Below are 15,628 nucleotides of genomic sequence, written 5' to 3'. Positions count from 1 at the left end.
CACCCACATTGGGCCCCCCTCCCCCCCCGCCACCCTCATGGGCCTGTCCGGTACAGCGGGGCCTTGCACATACAGTGCTCAGCAGGTCTCAGCTTTCCCAGTAGCTGGCAGTCATAAAGTTCTCATCATGTGTCAGACACTGGTCTGAGCATTTACATATTTACTCATTTTATCCTTACAACAACCAAATGAAGTGTAGGTGCTTATTATTATCCCCATTTTACAGACATGGAAACTGAGGTAGCAGGGATTATGGAGCCTGCCCAAGGTCACGCTGATAGTAGGTAGAAGAGCGAGGATTCCACCACAGGCTGTCTGGCTCCAGCAGTCCTGCTCATGGCCACTCTGCCACACTGTCTCCCTGCAGTGCCTGGCACACTACCTCAGCAGATGGAAAGGAATCACTCACCTGGTGCCCAGGCCATTAGCACTCTGGTGACAGTGAGAGGGCCCTCCTCATAACCTTTGCCTTTCCATCTCCAGCTGGAAGGATGGTCTTGCCTTCAATGCCCTGATCCACCGGCACAGACCAGAGCTGATCGAGTATGACAAGCTGAGAAAGGTATGGGTCTTGTGCTCCCTCAGTGGCCCATGCACATCCTGAGTCTGACCCCAGTTCTCAGTCACCTTCCCCATGCCCATCCATCACTGGCCTCTAAAACTGGATTCTCTGCTCAGATGGACAGGCTGGAAGAGGCTCAGTGGCTGATTCTTGCTTCCTTGTTCCCCTCAGAAACTGTCCCCTTCTCCCTCCACGGGCATTGTGGCTGCCAGGGGCTGCTTCAGGGCCTGGCCTCTGAGAGCTCCTAGCCTCATGAGGCGGCAGGATGACGTGTCCCTAGCAAAGCAGCCAGATGAAGCCATGCACATGTGCTCAGGCTGAATGGGAGTAGGGAGGGGACAGGGCCAGACAGATGCTGCAGAGGAGGGATGACACACCTGAGCTGGCAGAGGAAGAGCCTCTGGAGGAGGCGGTGGCCTAGAGCCAGAGAGGGGGAGGACCCTGCACTTAGCTTGGTCACGCCCGGGGAGTAATCTCTTTGGGGTGGTGTGAAGAGGTGCTCTAGGGGAGTGAGATGCGGAAGCCTGGGGTCTGCTCCCTACCCCAGTGCTCTCTCAAGTCTGGACCGTACTTCCCTGGTTTCAGGACAGAGCTCTTAATCTGCAACCTAGGTGCCTGGAAATTGTAAGAAAAAAAGCACACCTGCATTTCTTTCTGGAGGAAAGGTCGATGGTTTGCTCCACAAAAGTTTCCAGAGTTATTCCTTTGGTTTGAGACGGACTTTATCAAGGTGTCCCACCTCCCCGCAGCAGCACAGATAGCTTAAGAAAGACTGAAGGAAGCTCTCTAGTCTTTTCCCTTCCCAAGATCCCTCCCTGCCAGGCTAGCCCTTGTTCCCTTCTGCTTTTGCATCCTAACAGAGCTCTTCCTCCTTCCCTCACCTCCGTCCCCGCAGGATGACCCCGTCACCAACCTGAACAATGCCTTTGAGGTAGCTGAGAAATACCTAGACATCCCTAAGATGCTGGATGCAGAGGGTAAGTACATCCCTTTCGTTCAGTCATCACCCTGTTTTGAGAGCATGTCTCGGGAACTGGCAGAGCCATTGGCAATGGCTGAATGAACCTGGGTGAACCAGGGACAGTGGTGTCGCCTGGGGGGCCAGAGCAGGAGCAGCCTGAGCAGACCCGAGAGCTCAGGGATGAAGGTGGGGTGGGAGAGCATGAGGAGGACTGGCTCTCTGGGGGCTGTATCTTGGGCCAAGGCCCAGGCACCCTGCCAGAGCCCAGCCTGTCGGCGCCCCACCCCACCTCAGGAAGGGCCAGTGAGGTGGCCAGGGAGGGCTGGCCCCTGGGAATAACCAAGGCCTCTACCTTCCCTGCCAGCCGCAGGCTCGGAGTCCACCTAAGTGGAGGGTTTTGTTTTTTCCTTTTCCACTTTGCTCCATTTCCCAGCCATGCAGCACTCCAGCTAGGACCTAGGCCTCTGGCCTGTGTTGGCCCTTGGGGTTGACTGTCCAGAACCATTCGCACAGAGAGGAAGTGGCCTCATTTCAGTCCAGTTCCCACAGCCTTGGCCTTTCTAGAGACCAATGGGGATGGAGGGACTGAGGGTGTGGCCGAGTCCACCAGAGTCACCAGACGTCACTGAATTAGCTCTGTAGGTCCTTGTCCCAGGGTGGCTGTGGTCTTGGGACCCTTTGGATCTCAGTGAGCAGCCACCCCTCCGCTACTCCTACTTGGGCAGTTTAACCCTTGTTGTTCACTTGCAGACATCGTGAACACGGCCCGGCCCGACGAGAAGGCCATAATGACCTATGTGTCCAGCTTCTACCATGCCTTTTCAGGAGCGCAGAAGGTACCGGGCAGGGCCAGGCAGGCCCACCTCGCCGCCACTGCCCAATGCCGCTGCTGCCTCTTGCCTCCCATGCTCACCTTATTTCTCTTGCAGATGGCAGTGGCCTCTCTCCAACTGGAAGCCACCCCCACCCTGACTCCTTGGCATCACTACCCACTTAGTCTTGCTCTATTATTATTATCCTCTTGAGTGTCTGTTCTGTGCTGCACTGCTCCAGGCACTGAGGAAACAGTGATGACTGAGGCAGGCAGAGTCCCATCTGTCATGGGGCTTACATGCTAGTCTAGGGTGGGACACACAGCAGGCACGTCCACAGATAGTTATTTCATGTGACAGCATGGTAGAGAACATGGGACAGGATGGTGGGAGAGAAATACCTGGGAGCTACTTGCCACCATTGGGAGGCTGCTGGAGGTGCCATGACCAGGCATCTGGAGTGATGAGCAGGGGCTGCCAGGTGCAGATCTGCAGCAGAAGCTTTCTGTGTAGAGGGCAGGGCAAGAGCCAGCCCCTGAGGCAGGAACAGGCTTGGCTTATTCAAGCAGTAGGAGAAAGGAGGGCAGAGGAGAGGGGAGGGAGGACAAGAGAAAGGAGGGGAGGAGAAAAACAAGGTTAGTGAAGGTGACAGGGCAGGGGTGTTGGGATCATTCTCGTCTGGGATCAGGAGTTTGGCTTTCATTCTGAGGGCCCCAGGAGACTGTTAGGTGGTCTGTACTAAGGTGGTAGGTGGGCACACAAGATGCAATCTTAATGTTTTCAGAAGGATCAGTTAGTATTTGACCCTTCCAGCTCAAAATAAGGCTTCTTTTCCAGAACCAGTGGCTTGTGTCACAAACCCAGGCTTGATTAAAACAGAAAGCCACCTGTTTGGATTCCCCTCTTGCCTCTGCAAAACTTGCCTGCACAGCCGGAGCAGGGGTTTGGCTTCCAGTCCAGAGCAAGCCCTGTTCCTCCCGCATGAGCCTAGGGCCTGGCCCCAGCCGCCCTCCCTGCATCTTTCACTCTGTCCTGCCTCTCTCTCTCTGCGCAGATATTGTAGGCACTCTGAGGCCAGATGAGAAAGCCATCATGACTTACGTGTCCTGCTTCTACCACGCTTTCTCGGGGGCCCAAAAGGTGAGCTGGGGCGGGAGCACCCCTTACTGACATGGCTGGAGACATGCCCTCGCCGTCCCCCAAACATCCCCATTGCCTGTCTGTGGCTGGAGCCCTGGCCAGGCCACTGGCCACTGCCACATGATAAGGACTGATCAGGTCAGACAGGTTTCTTGTGACTGGGCCTCCAGTGCCCCCATTGAGCCAGTGCTGGTCCAGTGCTCACTGCCCACCTGCAGGTATTCTGTACATACAGCCCACCCTCAAGAAAGGTGGTGGTGTCCCAGTGTCTCAGACGAGGCAGTTGAGTCCCAGCATCATGTTAAATGGCAGAGCTGCTGTTCAGACCTGTGTTTCTGACAATTCAGCTGCCCTGCCCCTCTCTTTTCCTTATCCATAACAGCCGCCTGTCTGCTGCCCTGGCTGTTCCTTCCTGGGGGAGCCCTGGCTTTTCTACCCCCTTTGCAGCTCCTTCCCCTCCCAGATGCCCCAGGAAGGGCTCGGCCTGCACAGGTTAGACTCCTCTCTCAGCCAGCAGCTGCTAACTCAGCTTGTAGGGCCCCTGTCCCCGAGAGCCCATGGACTCAGGCAGAGCAGTTCCCAGTGGCAGCTAGGCCTGAGCCTGGCTGACCTTATGCTGGCCCCGCTGCTCCTGGGGAGAGGCCCACAGGGAGGCCTGGCCACCTCTGTCCTCTCTGCCTGCCTCCTCGTCTTTGGTCTTGGGCAGCAAGACTGACTTGATTTTGTGTCATCAATTGGCAAGTGGGAAGGAGGAGGAGAGGAAATTGGCCCTCTTTTATTATTTCCTGCATGCTGGGCACTCCTCCAAGGACTCCACAGATACAGGCACTAAAAGAGTCCTTTTAAATGGGTGCCGTTATCCCCACTTAAAAGAGGAGGAAATTGAAATTTGGAGAGGTAGGGAGCTGTCCCTGAAGTCACAGACAGACTGCACTTTCTGCTTCCTGTTGACTGCCTTCTTCAGAGCCCGAGGTCCAGCAGGGGCCTTGCTCTGAATGGTCCATGCTGGCCCCTGCTCTGCCCCCTCTCAGCAGTGTGACCTTGGAAAGGCCTTCCCTCCCATTTCCCCACCTGTAAAGTAGGGGTCACACTAGCCCCTGTCTCACAGAATTGTTCTGAGGGAGAAATGAGCCCCTGCAGGTGAACAGCTTAGCACTGGCCCCGTCGGTACTCTGTAAGTGGTCAGGTTCTCTGGCCGGTCTGCTGGGCTTGCCCCACCGGCCGTGGTCCTCCCAGCCCCCTGGCCAGAGAGGCCCTTTCACAGGCTCTCACCACCTACCCAGCATGTGGTTGGAGCTTGTTTGAATTGTTCTGCTGGAGGGCACAGGCAGGAATAGTGGAGGGGATCCCCACTCTAGTGGGAAGGTGGGTGGGCAGCGATGGGATATTCCTCACCTCTACTGAATCACAGCATGTTTGCCATTGGACTTGCCCCTCTGTGGCCCCCAAGCCAGCCTCATCGCCCACCATATTTCCCTGGAGGGAACATTTTCTCTTCTTCCCACACTGCCCTCCTGCACTAGAGTGGAACTCCCCTCTGTTGGGGGACAGGCAGCCTTGAGGGGTTTGCAGGAATGCCCAGGGTAGAGAGCATTTGGAGGGTTTTGAGGCTGCTGGAAATAGAGGCCAGGCAGTTGGGAGCCACCTGTTCACTGAGGGGGATGCTCAGGGTTCAGGCTGCTCCAGCTGAGTCTAGCTTCCCCGAGCCTGTGTTTATTTCTTGGACAGCCTTCGAATGCTTTTATTATTGTTGCTGTCTTTTCCCCAGAGACTCATCTATGAGTCTTTTAAATGAGCGCTCTCTAGGGTTTGTTTTGTTTTATAAATGCCAGGCAAACTTCAGCCTGGCACTGAGGATGCCCATCCTTTCCTGATAGTTTACTTCTGGTCACTAAAGCATTTGCTCCCTATTCCTCTGCTCACTTACTCTCATTCATTCATCAACTCTTGAGTACCTAAAACATACCAAGCCCTGAGTTTGGTGCCAGGAATATTCAGCAGTGAAACAAAACACCTCTCACCAGCAGCTCCTGCCTCTGTGGGTCTACCCAGCAGGGTGGAGCTGAACTTGGGATGTCCATTGTCTCAAAGTCAGGGATCAGGGACTAACTAACCTCCCAGACTCCCCCACAAGCTATGACCTTAGCTTTGCTTCCTGCTCTTGCCTGGGGCTGGGTGTTCATTGGCAGAGACCCTTGTGAGCCTCATCTCTGAGGGACATTGCCTCGTTGTGACCTGCAGCATGAGGCAGGGTGTGTGTGTGTGTGCGCACACGTGCACACCAACCTTGGCTGGTCCCCCCTCACCTTTCCGCCTGTCCCAGGAGCGGCATGTGGATGGGAGAGGCTCGGGTCTGTACCTGAAGCTAGCCAGGTCTGGAGCCATCCCCAAGCCTCTCTGTTTTCCTCCTTCCCCATCACTCTGTAGACCCTCCTCACTATTTCTGTTCCTGTTCTGTTGCCGTTTCAACTCCTCCTCTTGGATCCTTTCTGTGCTTCCTGAAAGGTACCTGGTCTCTCCTCTCCCAGTGTGCAGCCCTCACCCACCTCTCTCACCACTCCTTGCATTTTCCCTGCAGCAGGACAAGGCAGGACATTGTCCTGTAGTTCTGAGCAGAGACTAGTCACTGGCTCCGCAGCTCCCTACTCTCTGGAGCCCTGGCTCCCTTTTGCCCAATGAGCCATCATTATCCACCCCCAAGGGGAGGAATAGGAAGGGGCGATGTGCTTTGCCTATGCACTGACCACCTGACTTCTCTGGGTGAGGGGGGCACGAGCGCCCCCTGACCCCCTCCCGTCCTCTGCCTGCCCCCACAGCTCTCTGGTGCCACCTCCCTGCAGCCTACCTTTCCCCCTGAGGGGAGACTTATCTAGGGCTTGGCCTGAGGACCTCACCTGGCCTCACCCAGCACTCCTCTTCATGGGCCTGTTAACCCATTTCTCCCATAGGGAGGCTCCTCTGGCACTGCTAGGGTCTGGGCTGAGAATGCCTAGGGGCCCGGCTGTCTGGGTGGGGGCCTTAGCAGTAGGCTGCAGGGATGCCTGCAGGGCCTGTCAGAGCGCCATCTTGCTGGAGCCATGTTTCCTTTCCTTCCCTCCTTTGGGAGTTCTGTGTGGGCCTTGGAGCTCTTAAGGGACATGCTTACCAGGAGGGAGGGTCACCAGCCCCCAGGCAGCCCTGACTGTATGTTTCCCCTGCCCTAGGCTGAGACTGCTGCCAACCGGATCTGCAAGGTGCTGGCTGTCAATCAGGAGAATGAGCACCTGATGGAAGATTACGAGAGGCTGGCCAGCGATGTGAGTGTGCCATTCGCTGTCACCCCCGGTGGCCACACCAGAACTGAAAGATTGGGTCACCTCTTATTACCCTTGGCCAAAGGTCATGTGATGCTTAAATGCAGATGTGGCCGTGAGACTTTCTAGAAAAGGTGGGAAGGTTAGACTGTGGAGTTGGCCAAGCTGGTATGTGACCTTTTGTATTGGTTTCATAAGGCTAAGGGTCAAACTCGTGTGTCACCATGCTAGCTGGCTCCTGGGGTCTTCAGCCTACGTTCCTAAAGAGATACTGAAGGACAGTTTCCTGAGTACCCTTTAGAATCATCTGGGGAGCTTTTTAAAAATCCTGTTCTCATGTTGTACCCATGGAGAACCTGATTCAGGAGGAGGGAGTGAGGCCTGAGAGTTGAGCAACAATAGGACCGCAGTGTGTTAAGGCAGTCCCTGTGTGGGCGGACTCTCCACAGCAGCCCTTTGAGGAGGGAACTTATACTTCTCCCTTTTCCAGGTGAGAAAACTGAAGCCCAGAAAGGGTCAGGCGCCTGTTCCCTCTCAGCTGTTGGGACAGAGATCTGGGGTTCAAACCCAGGAGCTCTGCTCCAGAGCCTGAACCCGGAACGTCAGTTGGGAATGTGGGTGTTTAGTATCCATCTCTTCTAGATTCTTTCCTTTATTTTTAAAATTTCCGTATTAAAAAAATAAAAACATTTAAGCTCCCCAAGAAGAGTAGTTTGACTTGCTCTTCTACACCAGTGGTTCCCAGACTTTGCGATTTCATGGACCATGAAAATTTGGAAAAGTATTTGACAGCCAACCCACAGTGGCCAAGCTTTTATTTTGCCAAGTTAAGGATATTAAAATAAAAAAGTACCATCTGTTACTACCATCATTTCTAAAACCAAGAAAAGGTTAAAAGATTATGTCTTAGCATCCCAGTCCTTCCAAAAGAGGGTCAGCACCATATGTCAAAATATAAACACACATATAAACCTTTGTCCTTGGTTTTCTCATTTTGCCAGAAGTTGGCATCCTCTCTGAGCATATCTATGCTGAATAACCGATTTTACTCTCCTAGCAATGTTCTAGAATGTCCAGTTTGTACCCTGTCTTCACTCTGTCAACGACATGAATGGCTCATAAAAATACATGTTCCCAGTTTTGCTCTAACTTTTTATGTCCCAGGCCCTGTGCGTGGCACTGGCCACTCCAGAGTGAGCCAGGCATGCTGGGGATCCTGCCCACGAGGTGCTTATAGTCAGGGAACACGGAAGCAAGGAGACTGAAGACAGTGCTAAGCTCAGTGAAGATGGTGACAGCAGGGTCACATGTGTGTGGGGGTGACGGGAAGCCATGAGAAGGGGCATTTTGAGTTGAGGCCTCCTTGCCTAGATCTGAGAAAAAGGGAAACCAAGAGCAAAGGTGCGAACAGGAAGTAACCAGAGAGCAGCACATGGTCCCAGCTGTGGGGTCCCCTTGGGAATTATGGAAAGGTCAGTCTGGGGAGCCAGGGAGATCCTAAGACAGGGCCCTCGAAGGTCCAAGTCCCATGTGCCCATGAGCCGGGGCAGCCCTGTCGGCACTCTGAGTCCCCTGCAAAGGCCACCACAGATTCCTGTGGGCCCACAGCTCCTGGAGTGGATCCGGCGCACCATCCCATGGCTGGAGGACCGTGTGCCCCAAAAGACCATCCAGGAGATGCAGCAGAAGCTGGAAGACTTCCGAGATTACCGGCGTGTCCACAAGCCACCCAAGGTGCAGGAGAAGTGCCAGCTAGAGATCAACTTCAACACACTGCAGACCAAGCTGCGCCTCAGCAACAGGCCTGCCTTCATGCCCTCCGAGGGCAAGATGGTCTCGGTGAGTGCCTGGGGGCTGAGAGTGGGCCAGGGCCAGATGTCACCCGGCTCCTGAGCCAGCCTGCAGAACTACTGATTCACTGTGAGTGGGCAGAGGGACAGCTCCAGACCACCCCCAGCCTTTTGTTTGGCCAGCATAATCTTTGACCCAGCATAGCCTTTGGGGTGTGGGGTTGTGGTGGGAGATGCACTACCATCTTCCTTCTCCCAGTCACTCCCTAGAGTTATCCAGCCATCCCCAAACCACACCACAGTTTGTGTGGCATTGTTTGAATTTGGACCTCTGGTTGGTGTGACTGTAGGACCACCCAGTGCCTGAGGCCCCTTCTCAGAGGAGGGATGACGTTCATGGGACAGACACATTCTGGCTCCCACTGCTTTTTCCATATTTAACCCACAAAAACTGATTGCCCCTGCCATGTGCTAGGCCCTGTCTAGGCACATGGATGTAGCAAAGCAAAAGAAAGACATGACCCCAGCCCATTTCTGCAGTTTTGCCATCGGATCCTTCAGGGAGGTGTTGCCCTGCTGGGTGCCCAGCTCCCCCGTGGTAGCCCTACCCTCTCCTCCCCCTGCAGGACATCAACAATGGCTGGCAGCACCTAGAGCAGGCTGAGAAGGGCTATGAGGAGTGGCTGCTGAACGAGATCCGCAGGCTGGAGCGGCTTGACCACCTGGCAGAGAAGTTCCGGCAGAAGGCCTCCATCCATGAGGCTTGGACCGACGGTAGTCCTCCTCGCTCCCTCAGTTCTTTACATGCACGCGCGTGCACACACACACTTTTGCTTTGGGTTCATCCAGCCCCAAGCAGCAAGGAACAGTTTGGGGCTGGGTCACCTTGTTGCCCAATCTGCTCTGGCCTCAGGGATTGCTTATAGGTGGGCCCCATCCTGGGTGTGGGCACAGGAGTGGGCTTTCCCAAGGCTGGCAGCTCCTCTTCAGTCTGCCTTCCCTGTCCCACACTTCATGACTATGGACTTCACGCTGAAGAGCCCAGGTTTGATGGGTCCGTTTCCTGAGCACAGTCTAAAGGCGAGGCTAGGGAGCTGCCTGCCTGACCTGCAGATGGTACACCCTGAGCATTAGCCGCTCACCCCAGGAGCTCTTCATTACCTTCCAACCCCATCCCTGTCTTTCTGAGGGGCCTGGCCTGTCTGCAGGATGGCTTCTCCCAGAAGGGCAGTGATGCCTCCTGTTTCTCAGCCGCTCTACAGGTGCCTATTCCCCTGGCTCGGGATGTAGAATTCCATCACATCCCTGGCACTCAGTCAGGCCCCACACCACAGTTGAGATTCCAGATCCCAGAGCCCTGAAAACAGCCAGGGAAAGCCAAGAGCCATCCACAGAACTCCTACCTTCCCACCTCTGGCCACCTCCTGTCACCTGCCTTCCTGCCACCACTCTGCTCAGTGATCCACACCTTGTGTTGCTCAGTGTGTCTTTTCATCCCCCACACCCACAATTCCCCCATGAGATCCTTGCTAAGCTTCTGGAGGCTCCTCCGGCTCCCACCCACCCAGCTGTTGGGCAGATAGCCCCAATGCTGGCCACATGTTGAGACCTACCCTGAGGCATTGATACAGAGCCTGCCCCACCCGCCTGCATGTGAACGCAGAACTCCGAATGAGCCGCAGACCTAGGCCCACGTCACCTGCGTCCCTGGCTGCAGCCTAACCAATGCCCCGCTCACATCAGCTCAGGCCTGCTCTTCTTCAGCAGCAGCTGCCAGATCAGAGCAGTGCCCTAATCCTGCTCTGCCAGGGAAAGAATGCAGAGGAGACACCAGAAAGTGAAGTGAGGAAGAATTAGCCTGGGCCAGGGATACGGGCACCTCCCTTACACCTCAGAAATGGCAGCCGTGGATTCTACCCCACCCTCGAGGAGCAGTTAGCTTATTAGCTCATTTATTCATTCATTTGGAAACCCTTGTCTGCCTCTTGCCTGTGCTCAGTAGTGTCCCAGTAGGCGAGGTCCCTGCCTGAGGAACTCACAGGCCAACAGGTTTTGTCATTTTCCCTTATCAGAGGGCCCTTGGGCATAGAAGTGATTTTACAGCACCCATATCCCACACTTGGACTGAGCTGTCTCCTGTCATCATCTGCCATCCTCCTGGGGCTCTGGGTGTCATCCCTGTGGATTTCCCTTCTGGGGGCCTTTTGGCCCCTGTTGTCAGCTCTGTGGTCTCTCACCTAGGGCTCCAGGAGGCCCTGGGAAGATGGTTTCCTGAGGCCAAGGGGTGTGTATGATGGCCCACCAGAGCTCCTTCCCTGGGAATGGCTGCAGGACCAGCCTTCACTTGAAGACGGTTAGGAGAAGTTGGCCTAATCCCTGGCTTGGTGACCGCCACACACCTGCTGAATCCCTGCCTCCCCATAGGCACTGTGGCCTCTCACCCTGCCCCTTGTGTTAGCCCAGAGCCCCGAGGCAGGCCTGCCTACTTGTTCCCAAGACAAGCCTCTGTCCTCTGAAGCACCCAATTATGCAAAAGGGGAGGACACACCAGCCTCCTGACCCATCTACATCCCTGGAATCCAGTGAGGACCCTCCTCGCCTTGAGGGTGTGCCCAGAGGGCAGGTTGAGCCCCCAGTGCTATGTGCTCCCCTTACCACCCGCACAGCCTGCAGGGTGAGTCCTTGTGCTTGCTCTGCACAGGGCCTTGGATTGTCTGGGGAAAAAGCAAACATGAGTCCCTGCGTCCCCTCTGTGGCTACCCTTCGTCTGTGTCCAGGCTGCCAGGGCCACTCCTCCTAGATCTTCCCCATGCACCCTTGCCAGCCCTCTTGCTGAAACTCGGCTAAGGCAGACAAGTGGTAACCTACTATTTCTGGTTCCCACCCTCGGGAGAAAGCAGTTTGGGGTACGAATTACAAGCTTGCCTTAGTGGTGAAGGCTCCTGCCCCAGGGCTGGGGCGGCAGGGATGGTGGAGTCAGTCTTCCAGGCTGCTTCCCCCTGCCTGCCAATGCCACGCCCTGTCCTTGGGGTGGCTGAGATGCAGATGGGACTGGCCCCATGCCCACCCTTCTTGAACATCACCTCACTGAGATGTCAGGCTAGGTGCTGGTATTGGCCCCATTTCACAGATGCGGGAACAGTGGGGAACAACTCCATGCCGTCCCACTGCTCCGAGTTGCTGCACCGGGCAGGTGGCTGCTGGTTAGATGCTCTGGTCCCCGACTGAGGAAGGGGTCTCTGAGCTGCCACTCCAGGGGTAGCCCAAGGTGGCTTGCCTAAAATAGGGTACCTTTAGCTACTGGGGGTCCCATGCACTTTCCCAGGCTGGCACTTGCCACTCGGTTCCTGCAGTACCTCCATGTGCTTACAGGCCTTCCTGGAGCTTTGTCCTGGGTGTATAATATAGCTAGGCTCCAGGACTAATCACAGTGTCCCTCCCTCCCTTCAAAGGGCCCAACAGTGGGCCCCACCTCCCTGCATGTCAGAAGCCCTTAGGATAGTGACAGGACCCCCACCCTGAGGGAGCCTGGCCCCCAAGCGCCAGGATGCAGGTCTAGCTCCTGGAAGAACCCTGATTCAAATGCTGCCCTTTCCCCTACCCTGCTGAGGTATGGGCTCAACCCCACCTGCCTCCAGATCATGGCCTTTCACAGATGAGTGCCCACCTTTCCAGCCATGCTAGTAGCATAGTCCAATTCTTATGGTCCACCAGTAAGGGACACCAAGTTTAGAACACACAGGTTGAATTGGGATATTTGTCTCAGGCCCACCAGCCCAGTGGTGTCTCCCAGCTCCATCCAGGATATAGTGGGCTTAGAGATGCCCAGAAAAAAAAAAAAAAAAAAGGCAAGGAAAAAGGTTCCAGTAGTTTTTAGCCTTCGTGGTTCTGTCCTGGGCGAGGCAGGATGTGGGGTCTGTATCCTGTTTCCCTCCTTTTGGTGGACTGCCCTCTGGACTCCTGCTGCACTGTGCTCTCTAAGCACCCCCTGTTCTCTATCCCACCCCCAGGGAAGGAAGCTATGCTGAAGCAACGGGACTATGAGACGGCCACTCTGTCAGACATCAAAGCCCTTATCCGCAAACATGAGGCCTTTGAGAGCGACCTGGCCGCACACCAGGACCGCGTGGAGCAGATTGCAGCCATTGCCCAGGAGCTCAAGTATGTGTGGGTTCAGTGTCTGCTTCCCCTCCAGCACCCTGCCCAGTGCAGTGGTTGGGCAGCATGCTGAGGTGTGACCTGCTCCAAGGCCTGGGGTGAGGTCTCCCAGCCCTCCCCACCCTCAACTCCTTTCAGGTGCCAGGGAAGGGCCCTGTGGGTGAGGAACTGGGATCTAGATTCTCAGGCAGCAGGGAGGTTTCTGACCCCTTCTTCTGATTCTTCCGGCAGTAGGGGTCCCTCTACCTCCTTTGCCTGCCACACCATGGAGAGCCCCTGGTCCCTTGATATGGTGGCCAGCCTAGCCCCGACTGCTCCCACCCGCCCATCCCTGAGGAAACTGGGCTGCACAGAGAGCTCATTGTTCTTCCCGGCCCTCTCCCTTTCTTGCTCAGAATATACTTATTGTAAGAGCTTCCAGGCAGCTGGATTCTTTTCCCTCCCTTCCCCACCCCAGTCAGATAAACTTGTGCACACAATTAGTATACTAAGCCTCCAGAGCCAGTGAATGGGGCCTTATTCCACCAGCACACCAGCCAGCAGCAAGGAGGACCCAGGGAGTGAGAGGCCCAGGCCATTACTTCATGGAAAATCCACAGGCCTTGGAGGGGCAGCAGGGCTCCTAAAATAGCTGTCTGCTCAAAAATAGGATCCTTGGCTGGAACTGCCCTTTCCGCAGGCAACTCCCACCCCAGCAGAGTCATCTCCAAAGTTTTGCATGTTCCTAAAAGGCTGGGGCCCAGTGGTGATGTCTGCTGGAGCCCTGAACTGGGCAGGACTGTTTCCTCCCTGCCTCCCTCCCTCCACATGGCCTTGTTGCTTTGGGGTTCCCCATATACTTTCCCAGAGGCAGAGGTACCATGGGGCCTTTTCATGGAACTGGGAACAGTATCTCTGTTGGGGGCACCCTTGGGGGGCTGCAGCCTCTCCTGGGATTAAGCTCCTGCACCTGGTGCATCTGGGCCCAGGAGAGTGGGTTCATAGATGCAGACATCCGCAGGGGCTGGGGGACATGGGCTCCGTGTTCCAGGCAAGCCCCTGGATGCTGGTAGGAAACAGATTTGAAATATATTCTAGGCTAGCCTACTTCTCAGGCACTGGGGAATAGCCACGTGAAACCCATTACCCTGAGCCAGGGAACAGGCTGTTGCTGAGGTAGCTTCCTGGACAGTAGCCCTGGAGGAGAAAGGGAGGGCTGTGTGGGGTGCTGTCTGTTCCCCCAAAGATGAGTCAGAGGGCTGAGGGCTGGCCAGGATGAGCCTGGATGGACAACCCAGCTAAACAATGATTAATGGCAGTGATGGAAACCCAGAGTACTCTGCTGAAGAGTGTCAGCTCATTGACTTCCCCAGCTACCCCATGTTAGAGGGGGAACTGAGGCTGAGAGAGACTAAGGGGCTTGCCTAAGACCACACAGCTAGGGAGTGTTTGAGACAGGGATGGAGCCCAGGCCCCTGGCTCCTCTGTGGAGCATAGTCTTGCTCCCTCTCCCAGCCCTGGCCTGCTCCCTTCTGGCTGCTGTATCCCGCCTGCCTATCTGGCTCACCAGGCAGGCAGGACAGCCCCCATGTCCCTGTGCCCCATGTACTGTTTCTCCCCACAGTTGTTCACTGCTCCCCACCACTGTGTTTTACCTGTACACTGGTTCCCTAAGAGCCCGCTGCCTAGAGTATGCAAGTGTCCAGACCCGTCTCAAGTGGGAATCTTGGGGCTGATGAGAGGGAGAGGAGGGCAGGGAGCACATAGGAGGGCTTAGGGGGCCAGAAACTATTGTGTCAGCCCGGGGTTTCCTAAACCTCATCATTCAAATAATAATACCTATTCCCTAATCAGCTCACCATTTTTTCCTAAATGTCTTACTAATTGCTTAGAGTGAGATTACAGGCTAGTTATAATTTTTTCTTAATACCCATTAAAATATATATGTAACCTTTAGTAGAAAACAAGTGCTAGCTACTACTTTTACCTACTGGGTGCCAACGACTGCTTTCAGTACTTCACATGCGTTAAGTAACTGCATCACCACTGTAACCCACCCCCATGAGAAAACTGAGGTGTCCAGAGTAGTAATTCGCTTGCCCAGGGTAGCACAAACATGAAATCAACCAGAATTCCATCCTGGGAGCTCGGCTGTGGGACCCGTCTTTAACCAGTGTGCTCCGCTAGGCTTTCTTAAAGGGAAAATGCAATCCAGATGCAGGCATGGTTGAGGGCCATACTAAGGGGCCCCCAAGTTAACTTACGGTGATAGAGCAAGTTATAAATTGAGGAACCCCTGCCCTCTATTATCCCCTTCCCCTAATTCCTCCTTCCTTAGTGGGGGTATGGGCCAGGGGTGGCTGATGACCAGTATCCTTAAATGTTGATCCGCCTCGGCACCGGGGCATCTTGGGACACTTGGGGGGCCTCTGGTCTGAGCAAAGCCTTGATCGCCTGCTGCTGGGTCTCACCGCTGTCTGCCTGGCCAACAGTGAGCTGGATTACTACGACTCCCACAACGTCAATACGCGGTGCCAGAAGATCTGCGACCAGTGGGATGCCCTGGGCTCTCTGACCCACAGTCGTAGGGAAGCCCTAGAGGTGAGGGGCCAGTGTCCTGCATGGAGGCCTGCACCCCCTTGTCCCCAGGACTGGTGGGAGGCATGGACTATGCCCAGATCCTCCAGTTTATCTGACCCCTTAGTGCCCCCGAACTCCTCTCCATCATCCAGAACTCCTGCTTGCTGACTGACCTACCCCCTCTGTCCCTGTCCTTCCTCACACCAGAAAACAGAGAAGCAGCTGGAGACCATTGACCAGCTGCACCTGGAGTACGCTAAGCGGGCTGCCCCCTTCAACAACTGGATGGAGAGTGCCATGGAGGACCTCCAGGACATGTTCATCGTCCACACCATTGAGGAGATTGAGGTGCT

The 15,628-nt window shown here is 55.3% G+C and overlaps 1 protein-coding gene across 5 annotated transcripts in view; it reads left to right on the top strand.

Annotated features, from left to right (window-relative positions):
* Positions 1–15,628, top strand: part of ACTN4 (actinin alpha 4) — a 71,243-nt gene that overhangs the window by 49,576 nt on the left and 6,039 nt on the right. For 3 of the 5 annotated variants that reach the window (XM_036876267.2, XM_036876237.2, XM_036876253.2), the window contains exons 6-14: positions 484–562; positions 1,458–1,539; positions 2,274–2,359; positions 6,679–6,771; positions 8,377–8,607; positions 9,185–9,332; positions 12,569–12,719; positions 15,188–15,296; positions 15,483–15,623. In XM_036876267.2, coding sequence (XP_036732162.1) covers positions 484–562; positions 1,458–1,539; positions 2,274–2,359; positions 6,679–6,771; positions 8,377–8,607; positions 9,185–9,332; positions 12,569–12,719; positions 15,188–15,296; positions 15,483–15,623 — 1,120 coding nt within the window. Of the gene's footprint in view, positions 1–483; positions 563–1,457; positions 1,540–2,273; positions 2,360–3,389; positions 3,476–6,678; positions 6,772–8,376; positions 8,608–9,184; positions 9,333–12,568; positions 12,720–15,187; positions 15,297–15,482; positions 15,624–15,628 lie in introns of all 5 variants that reach the window. The other 2 variants (XM_036876270.2, XM_036876260.2) reach the window with 1 other exon arrangement.

This window comes from Manis pentadactyla, chromosome 15 (assembly GCF_030020395.1).
Source record: "Manis pentadactyla isolate mManPen7 chromosome 15, mManPen7.hap1, whole genome shotgun sequence".
Lineage (NCBI taxonomy): Eukaryota > Metazoa > Chordata > Mammalia > Pholidota > Manidae > Manis > Manis pentadactyla.
Note: the sequence above shows the minus strand (reverse complement) of the source record. Positions and strands in the feature narration are given on the sequence as shown.